This window comes from Gymnogyps californianus, chromosome 8, assembly GCF_018139145.2.
Source record: "Gymnogyps californianus isolate 813 chromosome 8, ASM1813914v2, whole genome shotgun sequence".
In the NCBI taxonomy this organism is placed as follows: domain Eukaryota; kingdom Metazoa; phylum Chordata; class Aves; order Accipitriformes; family Cathartidae; genus Gymnogyps; species Gymnogyps californianus.
Window position 1 is genome coordinate 14,062,539 of NC_059478.1, and position 12,675 is coordinate 14,075,213.

At 34.2% G+C, this 12,675-nt stretch overlaps 1 protein-coding gene across 5 annotated transcripts in view; it reads left to right on the top strand.

Annotated features, from left to right (window-relative positions):
* COL11A1 (collagen type XI alpha 1 chain) overlaps positions 1-12,675 on the top strand; it is a 163,957-nt gene that overhangs the window by 17,648 nt on the left and 133,634 nt on the right. For all 5 annotated transcript variants that reach the window (XM_050900518.1, XM_050900522.1, XM_050900521.1 and 2 more), the window contains exons 3-4: positions 4,687-4,900; positions 7,357-7,519. In XM_050900518.1, the coding sequence (XP_050756475.1) occupies positions 4,687-4,900; positions 7,357-7,519 (377 nt within the window). The remainder of the gene's footprint in view (positions 1-4,686; positions 4,901-7,356; positions 7,520-12,675) is intronic.

Below are 12,675 nucleotides of genomic sequence, written 5' to 3' on the forward strand. Positions count from 1 at the left end.
AAGCAGTACTTCCTGCAGCAATGCTGCAGTGGTAGAAATGAGTTGTGGTTGGCCATTGCAAAATCATTCCCAGAAGTACCATCTGTTAAGAATTACCTAGGAATATCTGGGTATTTGGGGGACTAAACAAGGCTAGTTGTGGATAGCAGGTAATGTGATTCAGTCTTCTCTCAAATTTCTCTAAAATGAAATAATTACATTTTGGAAAAGATTCTTTGGATGTTGAGGAGAGACTTTTATTCCATTATTTTGCTGTCACTTGTCACTTGACCTGAACTGTTGAGGAAAATGATAATAAGAATATTAAAAACCAAAATTGTGGAACATTTAATTTTTCTGCTTTGATACATCATGCAGAGTTTGAACAAGTCTATCTATAAACATACAGATTAGATGCTGGCAAAGAAAAAGACTTTCTTTTTTGTCTTTCAAAATAGCAGTCATATAGATATCATCCAAGATCTATAAAAGGGGGAAACATACATTATTTTGTAGTAATAATGCGTTCCCAGAACAACATGGGAAACAGGTATACACAGTTCAAGCGTAACTTACATGTTCACTTAACTCGTCAGTTTACTTTTTTATTCATGGAAGAAGATCAAAACAAAATTTACTACAGATATAATATTTATATTATTTTTTAACACAGTTCTTCAGTTTTTAATATATCCTCTCAACTAAGTTGCATATAGTTAACAGAGCTATCCAGCTGAAAATATCATTCACTGAATGGCACATTACAGTCTACAATGTCTTACTGATATTAGTGTGACTATGTGTATAATTAATTACTACTTCACCTAAGTAAGGTTAGCAGAATATGGGCTGCTCTTTCTTTAAAAAATGCAAAAATGATCCATTGTATTGAAAAACTGCACAAGTTGCACAGTGTAGTAAGTTGCAACATTTATATTCTGAGTTTTACAATGTAAGTCATAGAAGCCAAGTGGTACAACAAAAAAACTTTAAATGAACATTCAAATACAACTGGACAGAAGATTAAACTGACTTCAAATCACTGATATTTTTGAAAGTTTAGAACAGTACAAGCACCGTCTGCTACATCAAAGCCTCAGAGTCTAGAGCTGGAAGTCTGAGAGCCTGGATTGACTTGTACTTATTCATGAATCAAATCGTAGCATAAAGAGATCTGGCAGCTGCAGTAGTAACTGTTCATATGATTCTTGAATACCAGAACAAATAAGTACCTCATGTTGTTGGCTGACATCTAAATTTCTATAGCCTTTGACTGCCTTAATTTAGGTACTCTTCTTATTAATGCTTTCAGTTTCTGCTTTACAACTGGAATGAGTTTGCTCGATTTTACCAATCTGTTGCAACACTTCTGTGTGCAGGAGACAAATAAAAAGCATTGCTCACTCACAGTATAAAAAGAAGCCACCACAAAACTTTGCTTAATACAGGAAAATGTCATGCTATCCTCTACTTCAGTAAAGAACCCAGAAACAATTTTTTGGAGGTGATTATGGTAATTACTTCCTTTTGAATCTTGCGGAACAGGCATCCTTTCCCCACCACAAGAAATCCTTCTTTTTCAGAGATTATTCTTTAAGATATTTGAATGATCATGTCCCTTTTTCTTAGTGCTCTATAGTAGTGGAAACACTACAGAAGATATCCAAGATAAGATCGAGTTGTGAAACATCATTTTAGCTGAACAATACAAGTTGTAATGCATCCTGTGCTTGCTTTCATCTAACTCCTATAACTCATCAGGAAGTATAGGTATCTGTCGTGGTTTAACCCCAGTCAGCAACTAAGCACCACGCAGCCGCTTCCCCCTTCCCCCTCCCAGTGGGGTGAGGAGGAGGAAAGGAAAAAAAAAAGTAAAACTCGTGGGTTGAGATAAGAACAGTTTAATAACTAAAGTAAAATATAATACTAACAATAGTAATAATGAAATATAATAATAATAATAGTAATGAAAAGGAATATAACAAAAAAAAGGAAGGGGGGGGGAGAAAAAAAACCCAGTGATGCACAATGCAATTGCTCACCACCCGCTGACCAACGCCCAGTTAGTTCCCGAGCTGCAGTCCGCGCCTCCCTGCCAACTCCCACCTGCTTATATACTGGGCATGACATTCCATGTTATGGAATACCCCTTTGGCTAGTTCAGGTCAGCTGCACCAGTTCTGCTCCCTCCCAGCTTCTTGCACACCTGCTTGCTGGCAGAGCATGGGAGTCTGAAAAGTCCTTGGCTTAAGATAAGCACTACTTAGCAACAACTAAAACATCAGAGTGTTATCAACATCATTCTCACACTAAATCCAAAACACAGCACTGTACCAGCTACTAAGAAGAGAGTTAACTCTGTCCCAGCCGAAACCAGGACAGTATCTTTTAGCTACTGTAGCTCAAAGGGAGCTATGAATGGCAAAAGCTGGGAGCATAAATATATCCATCTTTTAAAAATGTATCTAATAATATTTGCCAACTTCCCAGAATATAATAGACATTGATTTCACTGACTGGAAGGCATTATATAATTGTAAAGGTAACTGCTTAGATTTTTGTTGTACTATTTGCTTATATGCTCTTAGTTATCTTTTACAAAAGCATATAGGAATGACAGGAGTGTCAACCCAGATATATACAAAGATTTTTCTAGTGATTTTCCCTCCAATTGTTATTGTTATTTTTGGTTATTGTTCAAATAGAACCACACCAATAAACAAGAAATTTAAAAGTAGTTGAGAACAATTTGATAACTATTCCAGAAGTGTGTCCGAGAACTATATATACATAGCAATACATAAAGTTTTACGTGTTAGAATGTCATTAATTTTTTGAATTTTTAAATCAAAACTGTGTTTGGAGGAAATTTACTTATAATTACACAATGTAGGTGCAAGATAAAACATTTGGGAATATTATGTCATAACAGTGATAACAGAAACTACTGAACTGAAGCACATGACTCATTTTCAGTCACCTTTCTTAGAAAGTTCCCAGGTTTTTTTTCATAGGATGTTATCTGTTTGAAAAGCACATGCCCAGACTAGCTAAATTAGTGTTGCCTGCCTTAAGCATTTTCAACATATCTTTCAGATTAACAGTGCGGACAGGGCAAGTGTTCAGTGCTTTTCAAATCATTAGTTTGGCCTTTGTTGACAGTCATCTTTTCTCTTTCTTTTCCTTTTTTTGTCATCTGTTTACTCTGACGTTAAAAGGTATAATGTATAGTTTAATTTAATCTGTAAACTAGCAGCTTTGCTTTGTCATTAAAAAGCTTGACCAAAGAGTCACCATAGTAAATGAAATGCTTCCTATTTATTGAGCTTTCATCCCTTCAATATAAGATGTCAAAACAAGCCCTAAAGTAGTCTATATTACTACAGTGTTTCAACAACCTTCTACAAAAAAAGTTGAAAAGATGGTAGAAAGCACATAAAACAACATTGCAGCAGACAATATAATAAGTGTAAGACAAGGGTTTTTCTGTTTTAGAAGAGTAGTATGTCATTTAAAAAGCAATGAAGATGTTATGCATTTTGTTTTCATATTGTAACTAAAGAGTTAATGCCATCAATAGCTTGTCTTCATGGAAGACTCTCTAGAATCCTGAAAGAGTTTTCCCACAAGACCTGTCTTGGAAACAATCTTATATTCTCCATTGGAAGAAGCAATTCCTAAATCAGCTTTCGGTGTTGAAGTCTTACATACTTTTTTTCATTACAAAAATGTAACATTATTTTATTAAAACTTATTGTAATATATTGTTAAAATGTTTAAGAACATTTTACCCACTCTCATGCACACAAAGTTGCAGTTATATTTATTACCAACATTATGATTAGATTCTAATCCCTCTATTTCTTGCATGTCAAATTGCAGCTGAAGCCACACGAATCCAATGTATATTCTGAATTTTAGAATCTCAGTCTTACACTTCATTTGTTATTAAGCCTAATAGCCTTTCACATCCAGTGAAATGCAGATTTACCACCAGATTCAACAGGAGCAGTACTGAGTACAAGCCTCAGTCCTTCCTTTATAAACAAGCTATATCCACTTTTAATTTTGTGTATTTTTAGTTGTAAAGGTTGAAACAATGATTGATATATAATCTCTACTTCAAGGAGAAAGCATCAGGGAATAAATGGAAATTAAATGTTCTTTGATTTTGCCTAAAGCACCTATTAAATAAAACTAGTTATGTATTTTTTCAATGTTATGTACAATATTATTCTAGAAAGACTCAAATATATATTGTGAGAGACAAACTAAAACAAGTGGTTATCAAGGGAGATGAAGTGCCTGGGAACATATTTGCTATAATATGGATACTTTGTTGAGTGAAATGGTAGTGCACGCTTTTAAATTAGAAGATTTCTAAAGAGAAGATGAATAGAAAAATATTGAATGTGAAACTATCATGGTTCTTGCATATATTGTATTATTACATAAGTTCACAATAGATATACAAGTCATGTTTTTAAGAACCATTAAGGTATATCTTTCAGGAATTAAAGCGAGACCAGAAAGAAAAAAAGAGATAAAAATTTTCCTTGTGTAATTTTTTATGTATTCATTTTGGAGAATTAAAAAACCCCAACAGCTTGTATGCGGGATCCTCCATGCTTATAGAAAAATGTAAACCTTCAAAGAATGGTTTCATCTTTTCTGAATTTGTAACTGTATATATCACTTTGTTTACAGGTGGAGATTTTCCAGAAGATTTTTCAATATTAATGACAGTAAAACCTAAAAAGGGTATTCAGTCCTTCCTTCTGTCTGTCTACAATGAGCAAGGAATTCAGCAAGTGGGTGTTGAAGTTGGTAGATCCCCTGTCTTCCTGTTTGAAGACCAAAATGGAAAACCTGCCCCAGAAGATTATCCTCTTTTCAGAACAGTCAACATTGCTGATGGCAAGTAAGTGTGAAATTTTAAGATGAAAAATAATACCACAGATCACTGTATAGGTGATTATGGTCTTTACAAACAGTTATCTTAAATATTTAAATAAATCAGTAACACAATTTCCAGCTAGTTGGACTGCTGTTGTACAAAATCAGAGAACCTTTGCAGCAGAATACAGTTCCAGCTTCAAACGGTGTATACAGCTACAAATAAAAACAAACCACCTTTCTTATTTGCCATTTCTATAAATCAAAAGTGAAGAAATAGTCATATAAGTTAAACCCACCAAAACTAAACCTATGAAGATTCTTCCTGTGCAATATAGAAAGAAACTGTTTTCAAAAAGACTCAAGGAATATTCTCACTACAAGGGCTGTCTTGTCCATTTGAAGGTGATAGGCAGAGTGAAGACAAGTTGACAAGACAGCATAGAATTTCTCCTATCCTGAACCAAAACAGCAGATAAATAAGATGGTTTGAGATGTCTATATATAAAGAAATCAGGGAAGAATAAGCTGGACAATTAATCTGAAGTGCTGCAAGGACTTATACTGCACCCTCAGTAAAGGCAATTAAACACCTATTGCGTTATTAATGCAGTGGTTAATTTTTTATACCTAACTTCCCTTTGTAGACAAGCAAGCGTTCTCTGGGAATGTCATTCTAGTGCTTGCAAATGGTCATTCATTCTTTCAAAGGCTTTTTATTTATTGTGCTGCAGTCCAGGAAGAGCAGCTACAGTCTTCAGAGATACACAGAATGAAATTTTATTAAATCAAAAGAAAACAAATCAGTCAAGAATGAAGGGCAAAAATTCAACTATAATGAAATATGTTTATAAAGCAATAAAGGATAAAAAAAAGAAAAAAGTAATTGTATTCTAGCCCTTGTATTACCAGAGAATGGAATTATACCATGAAACCTAAATCTGATCCATTTCTCTAGCAGAAGGAGTGATAAAACAAAGCAGCAAACTTTTTTTCATTGACTTCCTCTAAATAACAAAGCTTTGACATGGGTTTCAAAATTCACCCAAAATGTTGAGAAACTGATAAAAATGAAGAAATCAAAAGGAACTTGGTTTGGTGCAATTTCCTGTAGTCAGACTATACAACTTCTAAATCAACTGGAGTCATTCCTATCCACAGTGAGCTATGATTTTGTGCTTTCAGCTTCTACATGCTTGCAAAAGATAGACAGACAATTTTCTTCTGACTCAGCTGTTTTATGAAGGATCTAGGACAACAATCTTCGTCTCAAAATGAGATATATTTAAAAAGTGTAAACAGTGTAATGTGCCTGAGGATGCATGGATAGTTTGCTTTTATAGTGATAATGTTTAACCGCGTTCCAGAGAAAACATGGAATTAGAGTTCTGGCTCAGTGATACTGTTTAGCAGTCAGATTCCATTAGCTTTGAGGTGTTCCTTTTGATATACAGAAGCTCTTTGTAACAATGATCTAAGCTGTCTCTCTGATTTAGACAACCTTAGTTCTACAAATGCCAACTAAAATACTTTGATTCCAGCCTTCCTCTTACCAGTCACTAATATGACATACTTCGACACTTTTTGCCCTGGTCTGTCAAAGATTCTTTGATATTTTGCTCCGTGTTAGATTACAGAGTGGTCTGCTCTTGCTCTTAGATATTTAAGTTGTCATAGCAGAGAGGCTCACTAAATTAATGTGGTCTGTCATGATCATAAAGTCTCATAAAGAACATAGCATAGTTGGGCAAATTGTACAAAACTTTATTCTCAAATGTCTTTAAAATAAAATCATTTGTCAGTATTCTGAATCAATTCATTCACTTTTTGGTGAATATTTATGTAGGCAAAGCTATTGTTGCAGGAGTATTGGCAAGCATTTGTAAGTATATGTATCTGGAAAAGCATCTATGTTGGAACTGTTGTACATCTTTGAAAAATCTCTGTAGCTATGGGATACATTCAAATAAGCAAAAGAACATGGTAAAATTTTGGTGATTGATCACAGAGAACAAATAGTAAAATGTAAATAACAAAGAATAAGATGCTGGATTAAATATATTTGCACAAGTAATTCCTTAAGTAATTTGAAAAATCAAACACATTCATAAAAATAAAACCTGCTGTCAGATCATTCAATCTAATAAAATGTAAACAGTACACTCGCTTCTAATTTGAGTTTACTAAAGTTCTCTGAGTAAAGCTTCAGAGAAGGTCAGCGAACTTCATCTTATATAGGATATTCACAATGAGCTATGGATCGGATTCCTTTGTACTAAGGGACAGAAGTTATATAGTGAATAGACAAAACATTGTGTATATTTGTGTACGTATGAAAGAAGGAAATAAATGGAGACATTTAAAATTTTATCTGTGACTTGATTGGTGTACAATCTGCAATAAACTGTCTTGATAAGAACACAATGACCTAGTTTTAAAAACATAAATTACAGTAGAATTATGTTTGGGTTTTTTTAATAGGTGGCATCGAGTAGCTATTAGTGTGGAGAAAAAAAGTGTTACAATGATTGTTGACTGTAACAAAAAAACTACAAAACCACTTGAAAGAAGTGACAAAACAGTTGTGGACACCAATGGCATCACTGTCTTTGGAACCAGGATTCTGGATGAAGAAGTTTTTGAGGTAAGAATCAATACTGAACAAATGGAATTGAGTGATTTTGTGTTGAGTGAAGTGCTCAATGCAAATCAGAATAAATTTTTTAGGGCAAAAGCTGGTATAATGTAGAAACTTCGATTTATGGAACCTGTTAGGATAGGCTGAAATAAAAAACAGGGAAGTGTCTCTATTGCTGGAAGATATGATGCGTTTTTCTATCCTTTAGATTGTGTTGTATCTGGAAGGGGCTTGCTTTTTTTGTCTTTCTGCCTAATATTGAGATACTTGAGAGATTTAGGAGAATTAATCTGGGAAAGTTGAGTAGTATGATACTGAATCATTTTATTTCTGTCTCTCTTAAACATTTACAGATATTTGTGCATGCTAACAGTATTTGAGAGAGGGAGAGATGGACCTGGAAAGTTTTCTGTGTAATATGAATCTGTTATATTGTTTATCCCACTTATTACTCTTTCCAGTAACTGGAACATACTTTGGCAATAAGGACATATATGTTTCCATCATTTACTGGCCAAGAAGTACATATAGGAAGGGTAAAATGCCTCTAAGGAAGTATGTGACTGCCAATCATGAGGCCTTTCTAGGTAGAATCCTTATGTCAACAATTATTTTTACAGGCTAATAATGAAGCTTCTCTAAATCTACACTATTGAGTTTCTTTTATAATATTGTTATACAACAGTCAAAACTGTCAAATTTAAATTAAAACTGAAAAATAAGAAAATACAGATCAGTAGTTAACTTACTTCATATACAGAACATCTGTGCTCCATAAATGTCCAGAGTTGTAATCCTAGCTTTAAGCAGAGCATATGCTTGAGAAGCTGCATAGGTATCAAGAGAGGAAATATGAATTTTGAGTGTAACACTGTGGTATCGTTATCTTTCATTTCCATGGACATGACGAAACATGAGCCTTTTGAATGGGGAAATTTCTGGGATGATTTAATGGGTCAACCACTGTGATATGTTTGGTATTCACAGCCTAATTTACCTGTAGTCCTCAATACAGTTTGCACATCTGAGGGACATTATTTTCCATTTGAAGATGAATTCCACAGATGCCTTATCTGGAGTGGGACAAGGATTTTTGGTCTCCACGTGGGATAATTACTTTCAATTTTCATTTGTATTTCTTTCTTAGGTCAGAAACCAAATCCCACAATATGTGTATTTGGCAATAAATTGTCAAAATATGTGCAATGTTAATATACATAAGTAAAAATAATTCAGCAAAAAAATACAATAAAAGCAGATAAACTGAGGTTTTGTTAGTGTTTTACAAGTGATTTTAGATTCTAATAGAAACTAAGGCAACAGGCCCTGCCTTGTTCTTGCAAAGTTTGTAATCATTTTAAAAGTTGTCAAGGAGGGAAGTGCACAATAAATAAACATTGGTGTTTGGTTTGTTTTACTCAGTGCAATTGCTAAATAAAAAGACCTGTCTGAAGTTTCAGACGTGCTGAAATGATTGTACATAGCTGTTTGAAAATAAGTACAGTGGTTGATGATATGTGCATGAAGGGAGATATTTGTTTTAATCATTTTCATTAAGTAACATGTTGAATAGAAGAGAAGCATGCTAGGGGCCTTTCATCTCTGAAGTTGTTTACTATTATGATATTATATCCTCTATATATATTATGTCCTCTATATTTTAAACAGTTTTAAATATTAAATCCTGCAAAAAAATTTTGTTAAAGAGAGATTAAGACCATTCCCATGGGAATACAGAAGGAGCACAGGCTATCCAAGGGGTAAATAAAATGATAGTTCTGAAAATTTCCTGCTATGTCATTCTTCTGTCACAAAGGTTATTAGCCACTCAGAAAGGAAGATGAAACTTTGAGTCATGACAAAGAGTAACTATTTTAAGGCAAAATAATTCCTACTCTAGCCGTTCCTCCTCAGTGATAGTTTCCTCCATCCGTATACCTCTTGCAGTTGTATATACAATTCACTCCTCTCTTTCAAGCCCTATAGAGGAAGAAGAGATGGGAAGGGATGTGGTAGAATGCAATTATTCTTTGGTTAGCAACTGTTGGAAGAGTCTGTAACGTTGGATGAAGACATACTTAGCAAAATGAAATTGGTACTTAAAAATCAGAATTAGCAGATTAATTGAAGAAACCCAAAAAATAACCCTACAATTTTCTTGAAGTCAAGCTTATGTGAAGTCAACACAGACATGAGAATATAACTTTAACAGAATTTGCTAGAATGACTTAAATAAAAATACTTTTCTCTGGGAGTTTTTTTCCTGTGTTGAAGGATGAAAAAGGAAGCTAGTGATCCTCTGTCAAACTTTTCACTGAAATCTCCTACATTGACATGGCAAGTCAGTGCTTCAATTCCAGCTGAGATCCACTAAGAAGAAAGATAGCTTTGGACTCACAAAAGAAATTGTGCAGCTGTCTGTAAAGTCAGTTTACAGGCTGAATCTTAACATTCAGCACTGAGAACAGCAACATTTCTACCATTTGTTATATCACTGTACATTTCTGTATTCCTTCAGTGATTAGGTTTCCTTACTTAACTGATTGCACACCTTTTCTCTTGCTTTATTCAGAGAAATCAGTTACATTCTTGTAAGGCTGTTCTTGTAATTGCTGGGGGTTTAGATTTAGTCTGAAGTCTCTTACTTAAATTAGAAGCTTACAGTCTTTTCTTTCGGGATAGGTTTCTGCTTTCTCTTTTACTGTGCAGCCACCATGGGTACATTTGTACCTATCTTCAGTTATTTGAATCTTTAGCTAGAAATGTGTGTGTTGAAAATAGGCAATTAGAATGTCCCTCAAAGTTTAAACAAAGTACTGTGCCATATATGGTTTTAATGATATGTGTCCTTCAAAGTCTGGCCAAGCAAAACATAATCTAGTTCTTTTTGAGTTTGTCTCATGTTTTTCTACTCTCTAAACAGCATTCTTTTTATTTCATTAACAAGACTTTATCCATCCTTTAGCTACTGCTGCTACAATTTCTAAAGTTTGGGGCTGTTCCCTGAAATTTGTCTCCTGCTTGAGAGTCTCCTGGTTGTGTCTTAAAATGTTCTGTTTATCTATCATCTCATTCATGGTAGCACAGAGAGATGTTTGGTGGTTCCATGGCTCTCCTTGGTGGTATTTCTGTGTTGTGAACCCTGCTGTATCTTGAGACCACAACAGGCACTGAAGAAACACATAACACCATGTGTCTTATTCTATGTGCAGGCAATTCCAGAAATGAACTTATTTAGCCGTGACATTAGATTTAAGTGTTCAAGACTTAAAACTGTGTAAGACAGACTTTCCATAAGACATTTGATGCCTTTATTAGCTCACATGTAGGAAGCACGTAAAAAGAAATACCTAAGAGTAAAGTGACCTGTTGGAATTCACAGCACAGAGTGTCAGAAGGATTAATATTGTATCCATGCATCACAAAGGCTGTTTTATCTTGAGTAATAATGATGGGTTTAGTCATAATAAGCGAATGATTTGATCACAGGAACAGTGGAGCACTCTTCAGTCTCCTCAAACTGAATGGAAATTCAAAATGTGGAAATAATGAACCTGTAGATAAATATAATGAAATCTTAGGCTTCAGTGACCTACTAGCTGAAGATGCCAGGGTTTCTTCTGGTCCTGAACCCATTCATACAGCATAACACAACTGCACAAAAACCAGTTGCATCATTAAGGTAATTCGCTCCCGTTGAAAGCAGAGTTCAGCACTGTCAGAATCAGTGCTGTAAACAATTAGATACATCATATGTTCTTGTTCCCTTAGAGAGTACATCTAAACCTCTATGAATTCTTGCATACACACGTGAGTCAGAAATAGATATTATTACGTGACATTATGCTGACCTCCTGACAATTTGATTGTATCTTTGGAAAAAAGCATTACTTCTTTAGTTATATTGCTCTAACATACTTGCATGGACCATTCATTTAGAATACTCAGAACAAATATTGCTGCTATGAGGAATATTTCACACTTATTTTAAAACAGTGTTACATCACAGTGGATCAAATATTCTTCTTTGTTTTTAACTGTGTTATTTTAAATTTGTAATACAACAAAATTTAATGAAATAAAATTCTTGGCTATTTCCTTTTCTTTTTTCTGTTCTTAATATTAACTTCTGTTTTCTAGGCAGTTCTCCCACCTTTGTTCTAATTCTGGCAGTCTGACTGTTGCTAACACAACAATATGTTATAGTACACTGGGAAATTCTAAATGCATACATTTTAATCAGTTTGACATGACTGCTTTGATGTAACTTTCCTATGCTGATGATCAATAATTTCTGAGTAAGTAGGCATACTGGGTGTCCAGAGATCAGGTAGATCACCACTGAAAGAAGGAAAGGGCTGATTAGCATCCTAAGAGCATGATAAATGACTACCTAATGTGCTATTTTTGTATATTCAACAAACATAATATTCCTTGGTAAGTTTACCTACTGGTGCTAAAGCTAAGAGGCATTTTTTAGGAGTGGTCTCAGAAAGATCTTCTGGTTTAGCTTTTAAAGCAAGAAAAAAATTACCTTAAGTATTTTCCAAATCTTCGGGGGGGGGTTGTGTGTTTTATATGAGGAAGTTCTAATTTGGAGTTGCCTGCTGCTCATTCCTGAATGTAAGTGCTAATCTGATTTTTTTATAACATCGTGTTCAATTAATATGGAAATCAATGTGGTGTCACAAACAAGATACTGAATACAAGAAAGCATTAAGCATCAGGTGCATACAAATGCTTGAGAAGCAAATTATAAACTGTGAATGTGTCTTAAAATAATAAAATTATGCTGTCTAGAAACTGTATTATTACTAACTGCCAAATTATGACACCTTCATTTACACTACTCAGCACCTGCTTACTGAAGTGGATCTATTGATATCAGTGGGACTAATCTGTAAATGCTTGTTTATGAAAGACTGACACAGTGTACCTCAAACTTTTACATGTGTCATTTGAAATTAATCTCTTCCATGTTTTCAGATACACAGTGCGAGAAGGGCTGGTTTGTAAGTGCTTGCTGCAAAGAAGGGAATTCCTACAATAGCATACAAAAATTAAAAAAAAAAAAGAAATTAGTCAGATGCTGGTACATGGCACCTAGTAAAAGAATTTTTGATTGTATCCATTGAAATATGTTTGTAGCTTAAATGTTTGAT